General features: G+C 33.2%; 1 protein-coding gene across 1 annotated transcript; it reads left to right on the forward strand.

Moving 5' to 3' along the window:
• Positions 1-324: 324 nt before the first annotated feature.
• Positions 325-2,929, forward strand: LOC123691667. Its single transcript, XM_045636178.1, has one exon. It carries the CDS (start codon positions 342-344, stop codon positions 2,805-2,807), a length of 2,466 nt encoding a protein of 821 aa, XP_045492134.1. The 5' UTR covers positions 325-341; the 3' UTR covers positions 2,808-2,929.
• Positions 2,930-16,897: the final 13,968 nt, after the last annotated feature.

The raw sequence follows: 16,897 nt of genomic DNA on the forward strand, positions 1-16,897 counted from the left end.
GTATTATGCAAATGTAACATACCGTTTTGATCACCTACTGGAGTCCATTACATTACTATCGGATGCTCCTTGACTGGAATTGCTATAGATATGTAAATGAGCTCTGTTCCGTTTTCCTCCACGATTGCCGCCGATATAGTCCGTAAAGCCCTTGTAATTTCATTCAAATATACGATTCCATTATTGGCAATGATTTCATAGTAACGGCGCGATGCAATGGGCATTTTAAATAGATTTTTAACCGACGTTACCAAAAAGGAGGAGTTCATTTCGTACAGTGTAATATGAACTTATGTATAATTCTGTGTTGATATCATCGTTAAAAAGTCTTTAATTTCTAAATGTATAATACTCGCGTAAAATCAAACCCTAGAAAATACTATGTAGACCAGTACGGACTGGAAAATGCTAACAAAATTCGCCGTTTAGAAGAACTGAAGACAAAGCGCTCGAGGTTTTTGACATCCCTGAATTTCATGAAGCAATGTCGAGAACATAATATCATCCCAGTTTGTTGTCGAATAGCACCGAAAAAGGACATAGCTGGAAGCGCAAGTATTCTAAACAAGGCAAGTCAAAAATTGTTATCTAAAGTAATTGCTGGACACCGATCGGATATTGAAAGGCTCAACATTGAGATCCGAAATGTAGCAAGTAACTTAAAGAATTTCATGTTAGATACAGATTGGCAGCTGTGCTTGAACATCTTAGATAATCGTGCACATAGTAAATTCAAATCATGCACGGATAAACAAAAGCAAAAATTTGAAAAATTACTGGCCAAGAAGAATAACTCAATGTCATCTGAGTATCCAAACGTCACTGAATGTCAACCTCAAGTGACAGCAGTTGTCAATCTGTCAAAACAAATTCTTGTTAGCAAAACTATTGAGGTACTGAATAGAGGTTTAAACTTTGCTCCTGCGCCGCAAAAAATACCTTGCGAAGAAATAATAAGTCATGTGGAGGATACTTTATTCAAAAACAACATTCTTAAAGAAGACGCGGAGGCGATTCGGCAAGACATATCTTGTGTACTACGCACTTGCAAACCGCCGAAACCTAACATCTCTCGCTCTGAGTCTATCGCTTTAAAACACCTGCGAAAGAATGAAGATATAATAGTACTCCGAGCTGACAAAGGAAACGCAACGGTTATAATGGATACGTCAGATTACAACAACAAAATGTCGGAAATACTGTCGGACGAAAACACCTACAAAAAAGTCGACAAGGACCCAACAAATAAGGTAATGAAACAAACAACTGACCTTATAAATAAACACAAAACGACATTAAATCTTGACACTAAGTATCTTATTCCATCTTGCGTGAAACCTCCTAAGATGTATGGCTTACCTAAAATACACAAAACTAATACTCCATTAAGACCTATTGTGAGTCAAATTGATACACCCACTCAAAAACTATCACAACACATGTCTAGGGTGCTCGCTCCCCTCAGAGGTAACACCAGTGCTTATGTTAAGGACTCATACCATTTTGTTGAGATATTAAAAGACCTAAATATCGCAAACAATGAAACTATGGTTAGCTTTGATGTGCAGTCTCTTTTTACTAATCTCCCGGTGACTGATTGCATCAATATTGTTAAGAAAAGGTTAGGTGAACACAATATGCCATTAGAATATGCAGAGATCTTAGAACATTGCCTAACATCTGGCTATTTATTGTGGAATGGTGAATTTTACATGCAGGTTGATGGGGTGGCCATGGGCTCTCCAGTATCACCCGTTGTCGCTGATATTTTTATGGAAGACTTCGAGGAGAGAGCCTTGGCCACAGCACCAGTCAAACCGAGACTGTATAAACGCTATGTAGATGACACCTTCACAATACTCCCTACTGAACATATACCTGCATTTTTAGAACATCTTAACTCCATACATAAAAACATCCAATTTACTATGGAGTTAGAAACTAACAACCGTCTAGCCTTTCTTGACATTTTAATAATGAGGGGACGGGATGGCATGCTCAACCATACAGTGTATAGGAAAGTCACTCATACTGATAGGTACCTCAATGGTGAATCTCACCACCACCCTTGCCAACTAGCTTCTGTCGGTAAATCTTTGTTTCAGAGAGCCCGCCACCTCTGTGATGCTGCCCACCTCAGCGGGGAACTGCAGCATGTCAAGCGAGTACTACGTAACAACAAGCTGCAGGCGCCTCCACAGCATCACAGGAGTCGAACGAAGCCACACACAGTTGAAAGACAACCGGCCTACCTACCATATGTGAAGGGAGTTACTGACAGAATTGGAAGAATCCTAAGACGAGCTTCAATTAAAACTATATATAAGCCGCATAAGAAGATAAACCAATTCTTGAGACCAATTAAAAGTAATATTCCTCTACAAGATGCAGGCGTGTACAAGTTAGACTGTGACTGTGGTCTCTCATACATCGGCCAAACAAAAAGAAGCATTGCTAACCGACTGAAGGAGCACATTGCGGATATCAAGCATCGGCGTCACAAGAAGTCTGCGGTATGTGAACACACACTGGACAACAACCACTTCATAAGATTTGACCAACCACAAATCCTTGCCAGAGAAAATAAATTTTTTCCAAGACTTGTGCGCGAGGCTATTGAAATTAAAAAACATCCAAATTTCAATAGAGAAGATGGTTTGAAACTTTCTAACACCTGGGATCCTGTTATTAAGAATTTAAAATCCCATGTCAAACGTACCAAAAGACTAGAAGACACGATCAGCCAATACTGCCAACATCCGGAAAAATACTCCAGATACCAACTACGGAGGAATAGGTGGAGGTAGTTCACAAATAACAATTTTTGAATGACCATCAAGACGTACAACATCTCAGTCTCCCCGTGACCACGCTCGCTGTAAAGTGTTCGAAACGTCGGGAAAATAATAGAATGAATAAATCGCGTTTAAAATCCGTTAAAAAGTCTTTAATTTCTAAATGTATAATACTCGCGTAAAATCAAACCCTAGAAAATACTATCATTCATACTGTTAACTGTATATCAGTTTTGTTGTGTGTGTAAAATAATAATTATTTTCCAGACCTCAAAAAATATATTTTAAATTCTATATATTGATTATAAAACTACTCACTAAAAATAAACCTAATAATAAATAATAATTTTATATTTTCGCTAACTGACCGTATTAAAAAACCGATAGAAATCAAGCACTTAATCCAATCAGCGAGTACCTGACTGGCTAATCAAGTGCATACGCTATTCAGGTCACGTAGCTGGCCTGTTCGACCTAAAGCATAGCATTGCTTCAAATTACTGAGGGCTTCAATTTGTGTCATTGAGAACCGGTAGAATGATGCCAATTTCGACGATTATGGAAAGGGGAATATGAAATACGTAAGCTGCGAACACTGAAGATGTATGACAGAAATGTGTGAATAACTCAACTATTTGATATTAGGCCACTATATTTAACTAGGTTTCAGTCTTTGTTAATGTTATGGGCAATTTAACAGAAGTATAAACCAAATGTATGTTTTTGAGCTCTACCAAACTCTATTGTAAGTAGGTATGTACCCATAAAGGCGACTTGGTTTCACGTTGGACTTTATTGCATTAAGTTCGCAGCCGCCTTTACTTTTGTTAATGTTGTTAACAAAATTAATGGAAATACATATAAATTTAATTTATATTTAAAACTCTACCAAACTCTATTTCTGTCTATATGTATATGGCATGTGCTACCAAATTATCTTATTTTTAGTCTACATCATAAATAAGTATTTACTTTAAAAGTAGATATTATTTATTGCATACATAGAACATTATTTAAAAAACAGGACACAAGAGGCTTTAAATCTTTATAGCCGTTTTCCAATCAGCTTTTTGCCTTAATAAAAACGGATAATAACATGCATTCACAAATATCTTAGTACATTTGTGAAGCTACAGTGATACCATTACCATGGATCCAAGCCGACGTTCCTATTTTCCGAATGTTGTTGGAATGTAAAAGTGTCTGAGCAAGTAATTGCTCTGCCAGTTACGGCGCGATGGATTTGTAACTTAGCAACCGCTGCGTAATCACTTCTCCCATGAAATACTGTTAGGAAATATTTTATTGCGTAATTCGTCAATTAATGTACAAGCGGTTTAGGTAGAAACTGTTGAGATAGACTGAAGATTATGCTTTAAAATTTTTTTAGGCAGTATTTATGTGTACCTGTTAATTGCATAATATTGTTGCTAAGCACAGTCGATCCGATCGAGCATTATAGTCTTTAAACAATTGAATATATCAAAGCCAAGTCCACTTACAACATCCACTAAACAAACGTAAGCATCCAATTTAAAAACTACACAACGTTAAACTAGTAATCGCCTAACCTAATAGAATCTTGATGGGTATTAGCGTATTCCAATGACAGGTCCTTTGATCACACTTCGCATTGAATGTTTGGCTCAAAGCTGTATTTAATTGCTTGCTCGTTATTTTTGGATTATTTACAGTGCTAGCCGTTCCCCAGGGTCGCCTCAATTCGAACCATCAAACGATTTTTCCGCGTATGTTACACTCATTTAATTGCCAGTAAATTCATACGTGTTTGCAGAGAAAACAAATAAACGCTTTTAATTATGTTTTTGATTACTGTACACAGACTAGTGGAACACGGCAGCGCTCGGGATTGAAACGTTGTTAGGTAGCGAGGAAAACTAAAAGTCATACATAATATTATTTTTATTTATTAAGAAGAATATTATCGTCTCTTAGATTGAATTCATCGTAATAAGTACATAATGTAATCGTTGATCTCGATTATTATTATAATATGTTTATAATCCCGCTTTTTTTAATCTATATGCTCATCATGTTATCATAAATTCAAAAAAGTATTTCATTTAAATTCAAACAATTTAGAAAAAATATTTTCAAGCCCAGTACCAAATATCACCCACAAGTCCATATTATTCCAAAGCTCTTATATCGCAGTTAAAATGTAAATAAAAGAGCGTAAAACTCGTAACACTGGCCCACATTCGTATTCGCTGTTAATTCGAACGCATTGTCTGGCATTTTTCGCCTCTCTAATCTTGTTAAGCAAATCCGATGGAGACTGTGACGCGGGTCCGGGATTAACTTAACTTTCCCGGAATTTACCTTATGTGAGCCGGGTATCATAAGGGTCGTTTTGATATTTTTATTGCAAGTTTACATGTACTGTTGTTTGTTTTTATTGATTTTATGCAAGAATTGCTAATGAGAAAAAAAAGCTGGTATGTGCTTAATGACGTTAACTTCATAAGTTTATCAAGTTTAATTTTGTAGGTATCATAGGTAGGTATACATGTATTAAAATTTTACTTGTTTCATCCCGTGCCTTTTCCCCTATTTGGATTCGTGATACCTATACTGACATTAATTATTCCGGACCATAATTTATCTGCAAGTTTTCGACAACTTCATAAGCTGGGGTTTGTAAAGGTTGTAATATACATTTTCGAATTTGTAAAATTAATAACATAAAAACTGTTAGGCATTAAGTTCGTTCTTATTATATACAAGTGATAACTGCGTTAAAAACAACCGACTTCAAACTTGCACTTGCAAAATTTACAAATACCTACAGACAAAAATGCTCATAAAATAAAAACTACTGGGCCTATCCGAATAAAATTTTTATGGGACCAATTCGACACCATCCCGCATCGAACAAAAAAAGAATCACGTAAATCGGTTCAGAAACCTCGGAGTAATCGGTGTACATACATAAAAAAAAAAAAAAAAAAATATACCGGCCGAATTGATAACCTCCTCCTTTTTTTTGAAGTCGGTTAAAAAATGATATATAGAATGCATCAGTTTAAAGACGTAAGTTTTAAACATCTATAATTGGCGAACAATTCTTGTCTCCGAGTCTTAATTGCACATTATGACGACAGAATAATACACGTAGAAGCACAATACTCGTTATATTCCTACATCGGATTGCGACATGTTCGAGCTCGATAAAATCTCCGGAGCAGAAAGACTTTCCGGTATCGTACTTAAGTCTAGTCACTGAGTTATAACAAGACAAACTTGGATCTAGTCGCTAACAAGTGAGCAGGGCGTTGTTAGGGTTCCGTAGTCGAATATTGTAATCGGCTTAGTTACTTGTACGGAACGCTCCCTTCAATGGGCTTAATGGCGAGCAGGATAATTAATGGTGAAATGAAACTTCTTTATGAATTTGAATCGTAAGGGGAATTCTGCGGGTTTGTGACAAATGATTTTAATAAATGCATTTGTAAGTTAGGTTAAATGATTTTTAACATAATATAAAACAGTTACATATTTTAGTATGTTGTTTTGAGATTTAAAAATTTGTTTCGTAAGTAGCGTATCTGTTAAGTGTTCTCAATTCTCATCTTAAATAAATATGAATCAAGCAATGCAGTTATATTAAATACACATAATCTGTTCAGTCTGTCATTATGAACTGAAATAAACGTTTCCTTTTATAAGCTTGTATGTTATTATAATATCATCTTATAAAAAGTGTTGGATAGACTTACACAATTAGTAAGTCCAAAAAGAAACCCAGACATTTTACGTTAGTATTTCCTCCCTTTTAATTAGCTAATGAAATAAAGACTAAGGGAAGTTTGTTTATAATTTTCAGTGAGCCCCCATCATCGATCGAACTTTCACACCGTCTCAAGGCCCCGTCTATAAAAGTTAAGTGCAGCTTCCCCTCTTAATCTTCCATGTTTCGTGAGGTATTAAGTATTTACCAACGTTTGGGACGTCCATCGATTTGTGCAGTATTGTGTAGACGAGATATGATAGTGTTCATCAAGATATTGACTTTGCTATGTACGAGATTGAGAAGTAATTGGATACGCATATTTGGTTAGTATATGCTTCGACAAATTGTTGTAAATGAACCATGTTGCTAATGATTGAATTTATGATAAATTTAAGTCTGGGTTTCACATATAAATTACAGGTTTTAAGTACCTACTGCTATAATAACTTGTTCTCATGTACTTTTTATTTCTACTTCAAAAATGATTTAACGACTTGTACGAATATTCTATTGATTAAAGATTTTAACACATTGTGCAATATCTTTAATATTTTCAAAATTTTGACATTGTTTGAGTTTAATAACAACATTCTATACACAATTATAATGATGCACAAAACCATGATTAAACTTGTATGAAGTAAAGCTATATGCAAAGCTTACGTGACAAGCAAATATGTCAGCTGTACCTGATATATGATAGGCTCTACGGCTAGCTGTTGACTTATGGAGTTCCTTAAGATTATGTAGGGTTGTGCCTTACTTCGTACTCATAGTTATCGATAAACATACAACATAATAATTATATATTTTTGTAAAATTTTATCGACATTGGTGTTGTAAGTTTGAAATGTATATTGTTGATGCCAACACATAATTTATTGGGTGTGTTTATTAAAAATCAAACTAAGGTTACTAATTTAATATTATATTTCTTTATTTCGATAAATTCAAAGTCCGGTTAAGAGTTAATGCATTATTTCCCACCTGCACATTATTTGCCACAAATTATTAGCTATGAGAGAATATGTTCAAATACTTAATCACGTTTTTTTTTTCTTTATCCATTTATTTATATACATTTTATCGAATAACATTTTATCGTATCATTATCATAAGGCGATATCGAGAGGCGCACAAGCCTACTCCAGCACTTTACATTCAGCGCTCCCTCTGGCGGCAAACGACTAATCTCTTGATATATCGACCCTCACCTTCCTTTATTGAAGATCAACGAAAAAGTGCTCCTTTATTACGACACCCGGTGTTGCTGGATTAGAGTAGAGATCGCATCACTGCCTAGCTCAATATAAACAATGCGAGAGACTGTAAAAAGCAGCTCTACAGTTATATTATTGGTTATATTTACATGTCATACAGTTTTCTATGAGAAAGGGGAATATAAGGTTATATAAAGATGGTATTGTATATATAAATTATTTTATGTCATTCTAGCATTCTATTTCCTCTACAAAAAAAAAATACAAAAACTAATATAAAATCGTCCTAATACAGTCCCTAATTGCTTCGTAGCATCCACGTAGCGTTGTAGGTCTCCGTAGCAAAGCGGTACGTTAGCGTAGGCGTAGCTTAGAACTCGTATATAGAACTATAAAAATAGGTATTCCGTGTCACTGAACTTGTCTTTTACTTCCCTACTTATCTGGTATTGGCTAAATTAAAATATTATTTTATATCTGCTAACATTCTACAACAGACATCATATCAAGAACCTTATCAGTTTAGGTCTAGAAACGAGAAACCGTTTATACTTAAATTGTTATATAATATAAAATTACTTTTACCTGTCCCACGATCTCTTTACAGATTAAACGACGCAACTTGTACCTTCGCAACTCGAAAATTTCTTTAATATTGGAATCAAACTCATAATAAGCGGATTGTACTATTAAGTCGTTAAGTCAAGATCAAATCTAAAAAACGCGAAGTACCAACTAACTCGTCTTGAAACAAACACGAGTCGGTTATCTCCAGGACCCTAGAATTCTAAACTTGTAACTTTGACAAAGCATTTATTGTTTGTAAAGAACTCAAGAAGCTGGCTACGAATGATAACGAGTTTAAATCGCAGCGAAAAATGTTTCCAAAGTAAAATGTTTTGTACATTTAAACGATAACACAAAGTTTGTTTTTTAAACAAATATTGTTATAATATGTTTAGTATCAAATACTTTAGACTGTTAAATGTAAATAATTTAAAATATAAAAATTTTAAAACATATACAACTCAAAAAAACATTGCATTTTGTCACACATTAAAACCTATAATAATTTTAAGGACACAAAATACTATCGTAAAGAATACACCAATAGTTCATCAATCATCAATTACAAATAATATATGAAGAACAAAAAACTTGTAGGTATATAATTATTGTTTATCACATCTTTTTCTAAAACTAATTAATGCAACAAAATAAATAAATCAAATAAAGCACAATAAATCACACTCAACGTATATCTAAAAAGCGCACAAATAAAAATATTCACAAATCATCAACTCATTTAAACACGTCTGAAATTCTTTTAGAAAATTCCGAATCGGGTTTGCTAAAGTGCTACAATAAATTAGTTCAGAGAACGTGGCGACAATGAATTTCCCTAAAGCTAGGATCTAGACGTAAAACTTGAACGTTAGCTTACAAGTAAACCTGGCGAATATATAACAAGAAAGAAAAATGGCTACTTAAACAATGCTTAAGGAAAGAAAACAAAACGAAATTTATCATGTATTTATCCTTTCATATCGTCTCAACATGATACTAAAAGACAAATCATTTGAATGGGATATTCGTTTTGTTACGTAATAATATCTACTGACGGAAAATAAAGAGGGGTTCATAAAAGTACGCTCAATTTCAACAACTCGTAAAACCGTCTGCTTTTGCGATAGTTCATATTTTAGTGTAAGTAAATTCAACACAATATTTCATAGACGTTCGTAAAGTTATTTCTCTGTCTAGAAGTTAGAAATGCATTTCTAAACTCTTTTATTGACTTCGCGTTGTAATCTCTTCACGATACGTAAATAAAATAATAAATCATTTAAACCATTATGTTGGAAACGCTATTCATAAGAGTACGTGAAAACAAAGCAGTTAAACAAACTCTGTTCACTTAATTTCGGCGGCATAACCCGACCTGTCATAAAACAATAAATATACGACTTTATGGGCGGCTTCGAAGGATCAGAACAGCATTGTGCGTCGAGTGCCAGGCTGTCTGCCTGAAATCTGCTTTGTAAATCCCCTTTCATGAAGATGACGGCTTAAAACCTCATTTAGCGGGACCTCGACGCCTGTACCACTTAAACGTTATGGCCCAAGAAAATTGTCGCGCAATTTGAATAACTCCGACGGAATCCTCCATTGTCCTCCGCGTTCGGAGCGACGAGACATCGAGTGTATAAATCTCCTATTGTACATGGAATCATTTGTAAAAACGAGGCATTGTATATACACTACACTTTTCATCACGAAGTAATCTGTAAAGGTACAGACGCAATAAGATAAATAAACACATGTGTACCAAATAATTGTGGCATAATCAAAAGCTTAAAAATCACGTCTTCAAAAGTAACCTAATCTTTGTTAGAGTTCTCTCAAAGGCAGTCTCTCTTATAAAACCATTCTGTATCAGGTGAAAATAAAGCAATTAGAATTCACTAACATCAAGCGCATTTGCTAACGAGTATTGTGAGTGATGCAACGCATACATCAACAGTTATGAGAGGACATCAAAGACTCAGGTATGAAACTAAAACAGAACAAACAGTTTCAGAACTTAATTGAAAAGCGGGCGTTGGGTGTATTTGCTTTGGACTCTGCTATGACCATACTGTGTGTATTGCTCTTGTCCGATTTGTGTCAAAGATATACGAAAGTCTTATTGGACGGTAGTTGAATGCTCTACAATTTTGAAATATAAACCTTGATTAAATGGGCAGCGCTAATTATAAACTTGCAATTACGGACATTTAAAAAAATCCGATTACATCTTTCAATTATTACATTATATTAAAAATTGTAATAACAACCAAACCACAACTTTTTAGCGGAATTTCAATTTTGTTTGAGATTTTAGAATTAAATTAGCAGAAAATAAAATAAACCGTTTAATAAAATAACTTTATAAATAAATTTCATCTCCTTTTGCCGTATGGAATAGAGATTTTATTACCTATGGAAATGGAAATAGTAGAAAAAATAATGAAGCTTGTAATTTTTTATGCAGTTTAATAATTTAAAAATAAAGAAGACTAAGATGACCCAATCATCGTGTGGATCTGTTTGTCTATGAATAAATCATATGAACGAAGCTAACTTCACCCGCCTATCTTTAAGGCTTTGTAATAATTAACTTGTCCAACCTTTGTAATTAATTAAAGATAAACTTACTAAAGCTTCAACAACATTTGAAGGTGCAAAATCAAAGTCGAAACTTGACTCGAGTTTCGTTTGAACTGATAACCAATTAAATAGAAGCGAGACATAATAAACTCAACCAACAAATACCTAAACAAAATTGGTTAATGGAGCTTATTGAAATCTGCCGTCATCCCACTAATCAATAAACATAAACGTCGAAATCAAGATCGAGACACGTAAAGTCGTGTCTTAATGCTCAAGGGGAGAGTTCAAAGGCTTTCCAATATGGCCGGATAATATAAAGCGACGTGAAGCAGCTGCCGAGTTAGACGGTGAATTACCAAGTACACGCTATGAAGCGATTATCGCTGAAGGAGTGAATAGAAGGCTGTTTTGAGGCAGGGAATATATCTTTAAGAAAGATTAACGATCAGGTACTGAGCTGGGGTCGCGCTATAATTAAACGCAATAGATGGAGTTTCCCAAAAGACTCCGGAGAGGGTAGGTGTCTTGCTGAGTTATGATATCCCGTTGATGGTGATTGGCAATACATAATGTAGCACGCGAAAACCCAACGTCATGTTATATTAACAGATATAAGGAAAGTAATTATTTATTTTTGCACACATAAAATGTGACTGCTTTACTCAAAAAACAATTAGTAGCACAAATTACAATGAAAACAAATGCTGCACTTGCAAAAATTACTTAAACTGATTTGAAAAAATTAAAAATTATCTTTTACAAAATTTTTATTGTAACTCTAAGTATCTACTAATAAAACTCCGAAATACAGGTCGTTCGAACTTACTACAATCACACATTGTAATTTATAAAATATGGTTAAATGTTCAATTTTATGCACAACAAACACTGAATGCAAAAAATATAACACGAACGTCATTCCAAAAATTCACATCCATTTTCATATAGTAAAATTCGCCGCATGAAGTGGATTATGCGTTTCATTCCTCTTGCTTGGTTACAAGGCTTTGTGTATTAAAAGCCTCAAGATCACTTTTCTTCCCCGCTCCGTGAAGCATAACCATCTAGTCACATATTTCAGTACGGACCCCTGAGAACAAACTCTTTATTAGAATGTTAATATACGACATGCTACCTATCTGATTTGGCTGCAGTTTCCGCAATTTAGTTAGAGTATGAATCGCTTGGCTCGATGAAATGATAACTCGAATTTAGGAGCGGGTATAAAATTTTATACGGGATATTGTTCTTGAGAGTTAAAATGTTTTTGAGAAATATTGTTCAGAATATTTATTAAGCAAAATGCTTAGGATCGTTTTCAATTATTTATAATATTATGTGTTAATAAAACTTACCTCAGGCTCGGTTATTTTTTTTATTGTTGAATGTTATAATCTAAATCTAAAATCTTACAACAAGTGCTGTTGATATAATTTAATAAACAATATAATTAATTTATTTTTTTAAATTGCTTCAAATAAATTGTATTAGTTAAACAGCATTTTGTAGAATATTTTCCACTTTAAATACACGCAATTCATTACAAAATGCGTTCATATCATAAATGACGTAGTTAATGGACATAGAATTATTAAGCACAGAATGGGTCCGACACAAAATGATTCGCAGTTGAGATGCGGTTGAAATAGGACGAGTCAATTAGGATATTGGACGCAGTGACAAACTACAGCCGAATTTAAGTCCATACTGTGTCCATATTGTCACTGTTTGTAGGAAATAATTGTATTGCACACTCCCGGACAAACTGTAAACGTTCCGGGAACAGAGTTAAGGGAAAGCTTTGTCCTCGGATTGATCAAAATTTTCTGAGCTCTATTCTATTTTCGTTGAAGTGAAGTGGGAAGTAAATGTAGGTTTTGGTTTGTTTCAGTTGTATAGTATAGATACTTTTTGCTTTTACCTTTAATAGATTTGGTTAGAAATGTTAACACAACTATACGATTATTTTTAAAAAGTTGAAAGTGGAATGATCAATCAATTTTTAACGAGATATAAATCATTGTATTTAATTTTTGTATGAATTTTAAGTATTCACAGTTCCTTACAGTTTAAAGTTGTAAATCTAATTAAAACTTATCAAAATTAATCATCGCTTACATAAACATAATTTAAATGAATCAATCTAGCAATATATAAACACAATTAACAAACAATCAAAGGAAACCCCGAATTGAAAGAAACGTATCCTGGAGAGGCCTAATTTAATTCTCCCATAGTTTACACAAAAAACTCATCTGAATTGCCAATGCAATACGAGATACGTTTACTCCCATTTATATGCAGTCGGAGGTTGAATTTATTTAATGAAAATATTCAGTTGTTGTTGCACTCGCTCAAAGGTATGTTACAATAACAATTGCTGGAGTACCTATTAACGTTCTCTTTGGAAGCGTATGAAATTATAATATAAATAATATAAAACCTTACTTTTCTGCGCTGCTTATTATTTATTGTAGAGAAAAAATCTCTCTGAGAATTCTTTCGCTGCTTATGTTGTGAAAATGAAAATTCAATTCTGTTAAAAGTAAAAAAACCTGAATATAATTTAAGGCGTACTTAATGTTAAATTTTATGAGAACTATAGTAGGATCGTTGACCTCCTTCGTACAGTAATTATCGCGTTAACGTAAAAAGCGAGAGGTCTTAGTTTTACCCCTTTTAAATATGAATAAAAGAAAGACTTGGTCTAGCAGGGCACAAAAGCTTTGTCACCTACTTGTCTTCAATTAAATTTTTCTAATAAATAAAGAACAAAACATATTGTTTATAAATGTTCACATATCATAGAGCAGTAGCATTTGTAGACTATTTAGTAGAAATAAAATGTACAAATTCCTTGTATTCTATTTTTAAATTCGATGTATAAAAATTCACTGTTAAATTCTGGAATTATAGAAGAATATTTTAATAACAGTGCACATATTAATTATAACCTATTTCATGCAGGTTTATGTATTTAAATTTCAATATTAATTTAAGCGCATATAAATTAAACTTTAATCGTTTTCTCGGTACGTTGTTATCGGTCAATTAATAAAATTTAAACCATTTTGCCGTATTAATTTCGAATGTTATTAAGTACCTATACGGATAAAATAAATAAAAAAACGAACGAAACTACTTATTCGAAAATAGTATACTTAACATATTAATTTTTAATGACCGTCAGTGACTACGCAAACCCGATACTGAAATTCTGAAAAAAATTCAAATTTAAACTATATATTCAAAATAGAGCAAAATAGTTACAAGAACAATAATAATTCCAAAAAGCTGTCCAATGTTGGTAAGAGCAATTTACAAATAGCCAGGCACAATTAGTGAAGGTAATAAATGCAAACCCGAATAAGTCAGCCAATAATAAGCTATGCTTAAAATAAGCTAAAAGTTTCAAAATTAAAAGCATTTGTATTCTGAAAATCGTGAAAAATATTAGAATATTTCCTACAGACATATTTCCCAAAAAGAAAACTCGTTTTTTTAACAAAAACAATATTCAAAGTGCTAACAGCGTAACACCGCATGATTTATGTCCCGATAATATTTTATTAGGCCGATAAAACATCCGAACCGAAGAAGAAAAGCTCCTGCGTCGTGAAGCTTAGTGAATTTTAATAATTGCCTTCTTTATTTTCTCATTTTTTATGAAACTTTTAATTTTATATTGCTAAAAAATACAGTCAAATAACAACTTTTCGGCGATGTAATATCAATAATTCAAATACATTGTCTTCGATATTATTTACTCGTATTACTTAAATTGAATTGTTTTTTTTTGTGCATCGATTAAGGATACTACCTACATGAAATTTGAAAACAATAAAGGAAGTAGTTTTAATTAGCCCGCGTGCCTTCTATGAATATAATATCCCACCAAAAACATTTTCATGTAAAATGTTGCCAAGACAAGCCCATATGACTCGCACTGTCAAAAAGTTATCAGATCGCATGTAGAGCCAAGCTTCTAACACTACACGCCCTAACCCTACAAGGCCTAACTTCACAAACTCTACACCTTAGTCAAAATATGTGGCTATGGCTCAGATAATTCTCCACGCTGGCCAAGCGCGGTTTGGCAGATGTCACATGTCGTTGAACTTTTGATTCTTGGGCATGGTCCTCACGATGTTTTCCTTCACAAAATAGACTGGGTTAATAAATTTGTTAAATTGAAAAGGAGAATGCCCATTTTTGGTACTGGTTTTTCTCATGCATCAAGACAACAATACTATTAAAAAAATCTTGGCAATTTAGAGGACTTCTTACCATCGGAAAATATATTTTGAACAGGGAATGTTTTGTAAAATCTAATAAGACATGTAATTGTTTAGATCCGTTTAACTATAGATTTAGTGTCCATTACCGTTTACATTTTTGGTACAGGTTTTTCTCATACATCAAGATAACAATACTATTTAAAAAAATCTCGGCAATTTAGAGGCCTTCTTACTATCGGAAAATATATTTTGATCAGGAAATGTTTTTTAAAATCTAATAAGACATGTAATTGTTTAGATCCGTTACCATAGATTTAGTATCCATTACCGGTTACCACGGTAACCAAGCGGTAACTATTATGACATTTACTATGGTAAATAGCTAAATGTATTAATATCGATTATTGTTTTCATTGAATTACAAAAAAGTCAATTAACATAAAATCACTCTGTTAGGTATTGTTTATACACTGTAGGTTGTTTTAATATAGATAGTGAAATAAAATAATATAAATATATTATATAAAAAAATATTATTATGACATAACTTGTTAGGTAACCAGTTATTTCTTATTTGTTTCTTTCTTTGAATGTGTAGTGAAAAAATGATTCAAACAACAACAACAATATGTAAACCGAATAAAAACTTTATTGGCATTTTTTAAATATATACTTAGGTTTTCTTGAAATCCGTCCCGGAAGATTTCTGGTGCCTACCTACACTAGCCGATGAACAGATAGACTTTGTCTGAAAGCATAAGCTCTATGCATAGATTAAATATGTTAAACGAAAAATAACCTTCAGACGATAAAATACTACCTAAATCACACATAAACCTAACTAAATCGGGTTTATATTAGTTTTGAGGTTAATTCACATTTTTCTCAATATCTTGAAAACCCCTGTTTTTATCACAAAAAATCAATTGGTAAAAATCTGTTGAATATCGAAGAACCCTTCAAAACCATTCTGGCATTGACGCAACACTATACTGTGGTCCATACTTTCATGGGTATTCTCCTTTGTTAATTATTGCTCCTGTTGTAATAGTCTTGAACCCGTGGCTTACTGATTGCACTTACTTGATTTTTAAACACAATATTGGAAGGTAAAAATAGTATTTAAAAAGCCTGCTTCCTATAAAAAGGTCAATAAACAAACCGAAACCAAAAGCCCTAATGCGATGGAAACTTATTATTATCATAAATAATACAAAGAGTAATGTTTTGGTTTTAAAATACTAAAGCATGTTTTGTTTAGTGCCAAAATATTGTTCTGTAACCTCCATAAGGAACGTCTGGCACTGTGGCCGCCTTGACGACGCCAGCGGCATTTCTTACTCCTTAATATGACTGCATAAAATGCTGCTTTTCATTATGATATCCTAAAAAAATATTCAGTACCTAACACTCAATGTATTCACATCTGTGATATTTCGTCATTAAATTTTGTTGCTTTGTAAATATTTGTGGTTAGTTTTTTTTTACACTACATTTTTTTAGCTATTGCATAGCTTTTATCTCAGACTGAGCGCGGCGACCGAATGTAAAAATTCCGTAACGAGAAAACCTAACTCCAACCGTATTCTTATTTTTGAATAGATGCTATGCTTTACAGCGGCAGTCCTCGAGTGCCACGTTTTTTTTTTTTTCTAATCTGTCATAGGTAATTCATAATCCTCATTGATTTAATTTTCATATTTGTCAAGTGAAATAATACCTTTTCTTTTTCATGCA

This window comes from Colias croceus, chromosome 5 (assembly GCF_905220415.1).
Source record: "Colias croceus chromosome 5, ilColCroc2.1".
NCBI lineage: Eukaryota > Metazoa > Arthropoda > Insecta > Lepidoptera > Pieridae > Colias > Colias croceus.